Below are 10,555 nucleotides of genomic sequence, written 5' to 3' on the forward strand. Positions count from 1 at the left end.
AATGTTATTAGTTACACCTGTACTCTTCCTAACTATAATTTACCCTCAGTGAATGTTAGCTGTAGCTCTAATGATGCTACACAGCAAAGGAGGTGATTTATTATTGACTGTTGAAGGAGCTCAAATGTTGAACTGCATCTAACTTTTTCTGCAACAATAAACAAAGTGTGAGCTGAGTTGGATGCCAGTCGACATTTCACTGGTCCCAGAAAATAAATTAACTTCCAGTGACTGGTTTCTTTAGTTGCTTTTGCTTTAAACACTCCATGACTTGGGTGTGAAAATGTTTGTTTGCTGCATTTGTTGCTATTTGAGTAACGTGGTCAGCTTGAATTAATGTGTGTTGATGTGTCTCCTACAACATATGGAATGTGTCTATTCATCGTATTTTTATGTTCCTGTGCACCTGCTGTTAACCAGCCAACCACAGACACACATACACACACACACGTGCACACACACCAACACACTCATTCGCTGTAAGGCACCTGGACCACGCATGGTTTCACATGCACAAACACTTGAATGCACCAGTGCGTACACATGCTCGCTCCCCTCGTCGACTAACAATCATCCATCGTCGCCTCTCCTCGTTCTCCCTCCCTCCTTCACCCCCCCTCCCACACCCCTTTCTCTCCCCCTCACCTCCCGTTGTCCTCCCAGGTGTGTCTGACTCTCACTGCCAAACGAATGGCCAAGAAGAACTGTCTGGTGAAGAACCTGGAGGCCGTAGAGACTCTCGGCTCCACCTCCACCATCTGCTCCGACAAGACGGGCACGCTGACCCAGAACCGCATGACCGTGGCCCACATGTGGTTCGACAACCAGATCCACGAGGCTGACACCACCGAGGACCAGACTGGTAGACAGTAAGAGAGAGAGAGAGGGGAAAAAATAAAAGGAGGAGGAGGAGAAGAGAAAATGAGCTTCGAGGAAAGAGGGAGAGATATAAAGGGGAGATAGGGAGTGTGAGGGAATGCAGAGAGGGAGGGTGACCACCTGCTGAAATTCATCTGTCCAATGTTCACGCCGCCAACCAACATTGCTGTTCACACTACCGCTTGGATTAATTGAGCAGCGGTATGCAGTGGGCGGCACAACCCTCAACTACAAACGTGTCTTTTCCCAGAGTTCTCCGGCAAGGCTGCTGCTGCGGAACCAATCGGATTGCTGTCTCCTAACAAGACAGCGACAAATTGAGCCAAATTTCAAAGAAGCTTTTAGCAAAAACCAAAAGGTTTGGAAGAAAGAAAAGAAAAAAACAGAACAGGTGTTCTTTGCATACCAATGAGTATTGAGTCAGACGATTGTGCAATGAATGGCCAGCAGTGCTGACAAAGGCTGTACAGCTGAAACAGTGCAAGAGAGAAAAAAAATGGTGTGTTCATTTTTCAGGAGTACAGACTATTTTTGCAGCTGTTGCAGGTTTTTGAGCCTTATGCACTCTCCCCTTTGTCAAGTACAACAACTCCGGCCACAGTGTGCCAGTGTACTATATGGTGCATGACACTATCACATTCTGTTTTCACAATAACAGTGACAGTGACCACTCTGGAGAGTCTCCGGCTAAAATGAAAAATGAATGTGGGAGCCGGTAGCAAGAGTGAGGGTCATTTTCAGTTCGATTGGGTGGGAGAGATGAAATTCTGATCCAAACAGCTTTTATTTTTCGAGACGTTCTTGTGAAAAATAAATGCCATTTTTCAGACCGGGGGAATTGTCAAGGAAATAATGATTGCTCAACTTACTGACCTCTGTTATTTGGCTACAATATCCAGTGCTACTCGGTGAACCGAGAGTTAAATCAGTAGCATAAATACTGCATGAGCTCTGCTTATAAAAAAAAAGTCTAACACAGCTTCCTCTGCTATTCTCTCAGGTTTCGGTTTTGACAAGACCTCTGCTACTTGGACTGCTCTGTCTCACGTGGCCGGCCTGTGCAACAGAGCTGATTTCAAAGCCGGACAGGAGAACTTTCCCATTGTGATGGTATAAAGCTCCACCACACACAGACACTACAACAGCAGCTTTCTAAACATTTGCATTAATAGAATAGAATAGAATATATCTTTTTTGTCCACCAGGGGGGAAATTTGTCCGTGAAATTTGGTTTGAAAATTCTGTCTCGTGAATTATCTCTGCTCTCTAAAACAATGAGTTATAACAGGTTTAGTTTAATCTGTTATGAGCAGGTCTTTTTAGATTAGGATCAAATAATGCATGCACATTATTCATAACACAGGATTTTTGCCAGTAGGGTGAAGTTAACAACATCAGAAATAAGCAGTGGTGGAAGACGTGTTAACATCATTTAGTAAAGTAGCAAAACTGCACTTAATTTGACTTAAAACATGTTATTCTCTTTTTTTTTTTTTTTAGTATTATCTTTGATGCCACAGCTCATTAATCCATGAGCCATATGAGGCTCCACTATTGTCCGAAAACCAATTACAAACACAAAAGAGCCAAACCTTAACACTTAATGTGGCACTCATTGTTGGTTTTAGTCTTATCCTTTAGCTTAAAGTACAGCAAACTAAAAGTCAACATCAACATTAGCAGCAACATGTATTTAAATTCAACAGTAGAAGTAAAATTATCATTATCCAGATTATCATTTTCGAGTATTATCAAGTATTGATGTAAGCAACATTTCAATCTACTGGTGTATCCACTGGGAAAAAAAACAACCCATAAAAATAATTTGTCAATACCACTTGACACAGGTGCAGTACACACACTAACTTACATGCTCAGCCTCCCTCTCACACATAAACAGACGCTCACAGAGGATAATCCAATGCACCCCTGGAAATAACTCCCCCACACTGATACACAAACACACACACTGCTGGGTAGGTAAGTCAATAATATCCCAGTGTTCTACCAACCGCTATCCTACAACCTGTGCTACATTGACCTGAAGAAATTCTCTGTGTGGCTCTCAGCGACCGGGATTACAGCTTCTTGACTCCGGTGGGAGCCGACCCTGCCACTGCAGCCTCTCTGCTCCTCGAGGTGCCCAGGCTTCCTCCCTGCTTTAAGTAACAGCCATATCTCCTGCAGCACTCAAACTCAGCAGTCAAGGCCCAGGCTCTACTACCATTACAAGTCCCCATCTGCACTCTTAAAAACAGAGAAATGGAATTTCCTTGGTCTAGTTATTCATTCATGAAAAGGCACAAACAAGGACAAATCTCACGGAGCGTGTGTCCTTGTTTTGCGGCTGTTCATGAATGAATAAACAGGAACAAAGAGAAATCTCTTGTATTGGTTCGGCCCCCATTGGTATATCGGGCGCCAGGTCAATCAGTTCAGCATGGATTTTAATAAATTGGCTCCAAGAGCGGGATGAATTGCACTGCATGAATTTTTATCGAGGGGGATTTTACAGGTTATCAGAGGAGAATTTTCTCTTAAATGATTCAAGCAACTCTGTCACAATAGCTGAAGCAAATAAACCTACAAAAAACACAAAAACAAATATCGAGCAATGTGCATCCAAATGGGATAATTCAATTCTGAGCCTCGCAAAGGCCTCCTTAGCATCTATTTTGTATGTGTGTGTGTGTGTGTGTTTAATTTAATGTGTGGATGTCTACATGTGGAAGAAGTCTATACGTGCTCAACTTCACGGGCCTTTCCTCTAATTATTATAACTATGTAAGTTTACATTTTTACAAGCGTGAATTTACTTGTTAGCTACAACCTTAGCAACCACTTTGTTATTGATTATTGCCAATAGGCAATGTGTTCCTCCAACAATATATTTCCAACATGATGTGAACTCTTCAAATCCAGGGCCTTTTACATCCATATCCTTAGAAAATGCCCTTAAGATACCTTGCAAGCGGCGCACATGGCTGATTTTTCAGCTATATCTTTCCAGAAGAAAATGAGCTGTTTTAATGAAATGATATTCTTCAGTTTCATTACTTTTACATTAAAAATTTTTTTAATCTTTAAAAACAATGTTGTGATCAGATTATATGTCTCTGTAATGCAGATTATACTTGGCTACCTGCATCATTAATGAGAACCATAATGGGAGTAAAGGAAGTCCTCTCAGGTACCACTTTAATCAGTTAAAGCTCCCTTCCACCACAGTGTGATAAACACAGGCAGTGAGACAGACAACACTCATTCCTCAATATGCATATGTGAGTGACTGTGCTAATGTGCGGCTGTGTGTGTTTCCCCAGAGGGAGACAGCGGGGGACGCATCAGAGTCAGCTCTGTTGAAATGCATTGAGCTGTGTTGTGGGAGTGTTCGTGACATGAGAGCCAGAAACCCCAAAGTGACAGAGATCCCCTTCAACTCCACCAACAAGTACCAGGTATGGGATGAATATTGCATCATCATAAGCAATGCTGATGCAAGTCTACAGTCTACAGAATCCAAAAACCCATTTATAGACTATTCATGACTTAATTCACAGTCCACATTTTATCCAATCTTTTAAAATGACAAATACTTAAATATTTAAAGACTGCAATTTTAAATGCTATATTTTTAAAACTTTTACATTTAAATGTATTTGTGATTTTTGTTTTGCTTTAAACTGTCAACATATATATATTATATATATATATATATATATATATATATATTTTAAAAGATGCATTTCCAATACTTGGAAATCTGAGTGAATCATGCATATTCATTTTTAACCTTTCTCCATCTGCGGAAGGAAGCCTGAACATGCATGCTCTTTTACAACGGCACCCTGCTTTACATTCATACCGCTGCACACATTTATACTTGGAAGCTGCCCGACAAACAGGCCACAAACACAACACTGTGAGTCACAGAGTAGCTGTTGCAGTGTTGCGGTGTGTGTTATTTATGATAGAAGGATAAATGTAGATTACAAACTGGTTGGTTTTGGCTGATCAGAAGAGGCTCTGTTGCTACCTTTCAATGGACAGAAATCCCTTTTATTTGAACTGGCTCAAAAGCTCAGCAAGGTTCGGGTGGGGTTAGGCAAGTGGGGTTTTGTGCTGCTACATCATCATTATCATCATCATCATCATCATCATCATCATCATCATCATCCTGGGTGGTACTAAAATTTTAGCTGTTTTTCTTCTACACTATAGGCTCCAACAGGCACTACCCAAGGGTTTTATGTTAAGCTGCATGCTTTGTTACATCCTGTAGGAGTCAACAACCGTGGCAAAAATTAAAAGTTAATATTGAACTATGAAAAAGTTATCACATCGTGCTTTACCACCTTGCTCAAGGGCACCACAGCAATTATGGCAGGGGGAATGTTTCTGCTTCCCACACCCAGTCTTTCCCATCCTGTCTGGAGATTTGAACCAGTGTATGAATAACACAACAGTGATGTTGGAGCAAACAAAGGACTTCCTGCATGTATTTTGTGCACCTGTTCCCTGACTTAAAATAGGAACGTCTGTGTTGAGGGGGGGAGAAAAAAAAAGCAATTTTGCTCTGGTTTTCTGAGATTAGATATGCTGTGACTCAGATACAAATTACCTTGGGTAGTGTGTGTGGGTGTGTGTGTGTCTGTGCTTGTATGTGTGTTTGTGTAGGGGAAGCGGTAATGCAAGGTCTAACACCACCAGAATACATTTGAGAGTGTGAATGAATGCTCCTTCAACATAGGGAATACATATGACTTAGAATGTGCACTCAGTCAAGTCAACTTTGATAAGGCTTTTATTCCAAACCATTTGGAAAAAAATATGACATCCACGTCCCCAAAAATGATTGCTTGCACGAACGTGAAATTCATTGTTGAGCACGTCCGTCTTGAGCCTTTTTCTTACTGTAACAAAGACGAAATTTACACCAGCAAGAAATAACCATCAATAAACTAAATGTTGCATTTTGTTTCGAAATAAATCCTGTCATATTCTGGTCTCACCAGTCTTCCTATCCTCCTCCCCCCTTTTGTCAAGCTCTCTGTCCATGAAGTGGAGGCAAATCCCTCTGGTCATATTCTGGTCATGAAGGGAGCGCCAGAGAGAATCTTGGACAGGTAGGTTAATCAATAACGCATTGATTATGTGTCTTCTCTAGTAAGGTAGCACAATTTTTTTTTCTTGTTTTTCATTTACGTATTGCTTCTTTTCCAGGAACGTAGAGAAAAATACATTCTCCCTAAAGGCTGACAATGTTCTATATGTTTTTTTTTTATTGTTCACAAATCTCCTGAAACGACTAAAACCGACTTTGAATTGATCACAGTAACCTATCTAGAAAGCATTGTCTGTATCTGAAACTTGGTACATCTTATTCCACAGTGCCATGTACCAGCATTGAAAATATAAAAAGGCAGTGAACCACACTGTTGCTCTGTTGACATGTTCTTTCATCACCGTGAACATGGGCACTGTAGTTTATTTTAGGTCAATCCCACACACACTGCCCTGCTGCCATAATTACTCACTAGAGCAGCAAATGTGTATTAATCCACCGGTGAAAATAATCCTCAACAAATTCACAGTTTAGTCCTTGTTGGAATGATAGAAAAACTACAGTCCCCCAGCTGTTTTGTTTTTAAGAAACAATTAAACTAGATATATTTGTGATCTGTTTCAGTAGGAACTAATGGGTTTGGGGCTGAGTGCCACAGCCAGGAGAGGGAAATCAGGAAGTACATTAACACTTTGGTGGTTTTGGTCCTTTCAGTGGATTTGTGGATTTGTTGTGCATCTTTGTTAGTGTATATTCATGATATGTGGGTGAGGTGCTGTTTTTTTTTACCTAGAGCTCATTACAGATTGATTTTTAGATTTAGTTTGCGCCTGTTGTTTCACAGCAGTTTGTCAACACGTTTGCTATGCAGGTAGAGATTATGTTATTATTAACAGTTCAGTACCTATGAAAGTATTATTAATAAATGTTTCACAGGTGCAGTACCATTATGATCCATGGCCAGGAGCATGCGCTTGATGAAAGCTGGAGAGACGCTTTCCAGAATGCCTACATGGAGCTGGGAGGACTGGGAGAGAGAGTACTTGGTATGATTTATGGCACCAGCTATTGTCAGCCTGTTTGGGAATAGGAAGCATGGAGAGGCAGTTGGACACGACACTCACCTAATCTCATTGGTAAACAGGGTCGTTCAGCCATTAGGTGTTAAATGCTTTTATTACAGCAGTGTATACATAGAAGATGATTTTGGCACTGCAGTCTTAGACTGACATGGAATTAAAGCTTAAATTACAATTGGCACATGAAAATGTAGAGATATGGGTTCTATAGTGTGAATTTAGTATGTAATATTGTATGGATTATGAGCTGGTAATAGACTGGTAATTTAATTCAGGTCAAACACTGCACTAAAGGAACTGAAATAATGTTTTTCCTTGTAAAATGCCATAGACACATTTTGGTTAAAAAAAAATATTACCCTGAAGTTCAACTTCCAATATCTCTAAAGTGTTTAGCATCCAGACTCTGTAAATGTCATCATTTTGACAACCAAGGAAAAAAAGTTACCTGGCATCTTTTAAAAAGTGCCATAGGTAATAATTATGTGCTATCATCATTTTGTTAGAGTAGGTGTCACTTTTTCAAACAGTGAAATGTGGAATAGTGCCATTTTTGGAGTGAAACTCCTGAAATCATGTAAATTATTAAACCTCAGTTATGCCTTGGGTGATGATGATGATGGGTTGGGTGTTTTTCGTGACAAAGAAAGGTTCCTCCACTTTTAGACTGAGCCTGGTTTCCCATCTTGTTTTGCTTTGCTCTATAGGGGATTCAAGAGATACATATTTCAAGGGCTGTGGATCATTAATTAATAAAAGTGTCTGATTCAATTTGTGTTTCAGACCTGCAATCCTCAAATCTACATCTAAAATTAAAAATGATTTGTATGCATACTGTAAGGTAAGGGATCATTGCAGCCAGAGGACAATGTTTTTTTTTGATAGGGTTTTTGAGAGCCTTCAGACCTCTTTCATATTATTTTTATATTATTTCTTTGTTGAGTTTTACTGTAAATATCTACAGCAAAATACACTAGAGCATCCTTATTGTTAATTGGATGTTTTGGACTTGACACATCCTTAGAGTCTGTGTTTTAAAGTGCCAGATAAATTGCCAGTTGATGTCAAAGCAACAAAGCAAAATGTTTTTTTTTTATCGATAGCTGTAGTATACTTTGAGATGTCAATTCAGTCAGTTATGAACAATCACCTTACTGATCCCTCTTCTCTTGCAGGCTTCTGCCACTTGAATCTGTCTTCATCCCAGTTCCCTCGAGGATTCACCTTCGACAGCGAGGACCCGAACTTCCCCACCGAACAGCTCTGCTTCCTGGGTCTCATCTCCATGATTGATCCACCGCGTGCCGCTGTGCCTGACGCAGTGGGTAAATGCCGCTCTGCTGGTATCAAGGTAATTGGTTCCACACATTTAACCTGCATTGTAGTTCCTGAAAAGCCTTTTCTGGGGCTTCATTTTTCTGGCTTTTCAGAGAAGGGATTTGCATGTCAATGTCTTTTTAAATCAGAAAATTGAGTCCAAATGACAACCGGTCACTCCAAGGGGCCCTGATGGGTGATAATCGATGGATAGCTAAAGTTTTATTGCTTAGTGGAAGCTGCTGGTACCATATTTAGTCCAAACACTTTAAAAAAGAAGGCCAGACAAAATAACAGAAGCATGGTGAACAGTTTTGATGTTTCTTCAGTGGCTATATTAATCTCTTGCAGGTATAAATGCTTTCAGAAATCACAAAATCTAATTTGTGATATAAAAAATATAAAAAAGCAATGACAGGAGATACAGGATGAACTCAGCAGATTCACAGATCAATTTCAGAAAAGCTTCCTTTTTGTAAAAAGCAGATTGAGTATATTTATTACAAATTTTCATTAAACGTTAATCAGCTACAAATACACACAGATCAGATGTTTTTCCAGAAAAGTAATAAGACAGGAAGGTTAAACAACTCCAGCAGAGATAAAAATGGATAATGAGTAGAGTGAATACTTCTCATTGCAGGGGAAGTATTACAAATATGGGAAAAGGATTTTGCACATTTAATTTCAGGTACAGTAGTTATCATGCTTCCTTTGATAATTACTTTTTTAAAGACATACTGTAATTGGCTTAGAGAATTAACTAGAGGCAGAAGTGAGTGAAGATGTTACTATTTGAAGACTTTGTGAGATTCACATATTATCAGACATTTAATCAGTTCTGTAGTTGGAGTTTTAGTAGGAATGGGCATTATGGGATCAACTCTAAATTACTCATTTCATCAAGAGCTTTGCACCTACATGTGATGTTTGTAGGTTTGTCGACAGCATCAGTCCAAAGGCTTTAGTGCAATATATAGTGCTCTGTCTTTATTGCTACTTACTTGCTACTTCATTAAGCTTGTGTCATGCTGTAGATTATGACAGTGTTTGGGATTTACTCCACATAATTATGTAAACTATTGCTTCACTTTTTACACAAGTTCAGATGCAATATACCAAACATTCAACATAAGATATCCCTTGCAGTTTATATGAATGCAGTTATGTTATAAACCCAAACTATGGGCACATTTTCCTCACATGACTGTCTATATCAGAATCATGTACATTTTTCACAAATCCTACCCGAGAACCAAAAATGTTACTTTCTTTTTTAGTTAAGGTTTTTTTACTTGCCATTTTGGCCACAGAAATAGAAATAGTTATTTTTATTAAGTGTTTTAGTATCTCAGACATAGACAAATTCTGTCTGATGTGATATTTTGGAGAAACTGAGAATGAAACCCAGGTATGTTCTATTGTCTCTTATGTGATGAAATAAGAAAAGAGCATTTTAGTCAAGTCTGCCTCTCTGAGTTTCTTCTATTTGGATTACCAAAAAAATGGACGATATGTGTCAGAAAAGCTCCCTCAGGACAAGAAGGAGCTTGTAATTCACACTAAAACTAAGTACTGAAAAGTTAAACTAGCTGCTGCCTGCAACTAGTCATAAAACATTGTTAATCTGTTGCAGGTGTACAGAGGTTGATGAATGAGGATGAGTAATTTGGCACGCTCTACTAGCCAGCCACAGAACACAGACATATGCTGCTCTTGTTTTTGGTCACAAACCCTAACTCTGATGGGTTTTGTCACAATTTCACAATTTTGCCTTTGGGAACCCACCAAAGAAGATTTTTGTTGGAGTATACTGCCAGATTTGAACCCTTAACCCCTAATAGCGCCATTCTTTTCCAGTGTAACTACACAACACATTTGTATGACTTATGGGCACTAGGGGCCCATACTGCACAGTAGCTCAAGCACACTGTGACACATGACACACAGATGTGATAGAGTGGGGTTGAATGTGATAATGCTCTGTGATTTATGGGACCTTTGTCTTTGGTCAGGTGATCATGGTAACAGGGGACCACCCAATCACAGCGAAGGCCATTGCTAAGGGTGTGGGCATCATCTCTGAGGGCAACGAGACAGTGGAAGACATTGCTGCACGCCTCAACATCCCTGTCAGCCAGGTCAACCCCAGGTATGACAGAAAATGCATTGCCACAGCACTGCAGGACAGAAGTGGGATATTCACCATCATTTT

The 10,555-nt window shown here is 39.8% G+C and overlaps 1 protein-coding gene across 1 annotated transcript in view; it reads left to right on the plus strand.

The window, feature by feature from the left end:
* The window catches only part of atp1a2a (ATPase Na+/K+ transporting subunit alpha 2a), a 31,777-nt gene that overhangs the window by 12,271 nt on the left and 8,951 nt on the right, over positions 1-10,555 (plus strand). Inside the window, exons 9-15 of the mRNA XM_035670358.1 lie at positions 635-862; positions 1,880-1,989; positions 4,203-4,337; positions 5,926-6,005; positions 6,881-6,990; positions 8,199-8,374; positions 10,356-10,533. Coding sequence (XP_035526251.1) covers positions 635-862; positions 1,880-1,989; positions 4,203-4,337; positions 5,926-6,005; positions 6,881-6,990; positions 8,199-8,374; positions 10,356-10,533 — 1,017 coding nt within the window. The remainder of the gene's footprint in view (positions 1-634; positions 863-1,879; positions 1,990-4,202; positions 4,338-5,925; positions 6,006-6,880; positions 6,991-8,198; positions 8,375-10,355; positions 10,534-10,555) is intronic.

The sequence above is a fragment of the Morone saxatilis genome, unplaced genomic scaffold (assembly GCF_004916995.1).
Source record: "Morone saxatilis isolate NCDOM2014 unplaced genomic scaffold, NCSU_SB_2.0 Contig23, whole genome shotgun sequence".
Classification (NCBI taxonomy): domain Eukaryota; kingdom Metazoa; phylum Chordata; class Actinopteri; family Moronidae; genus Morone; species Morone saxatilis.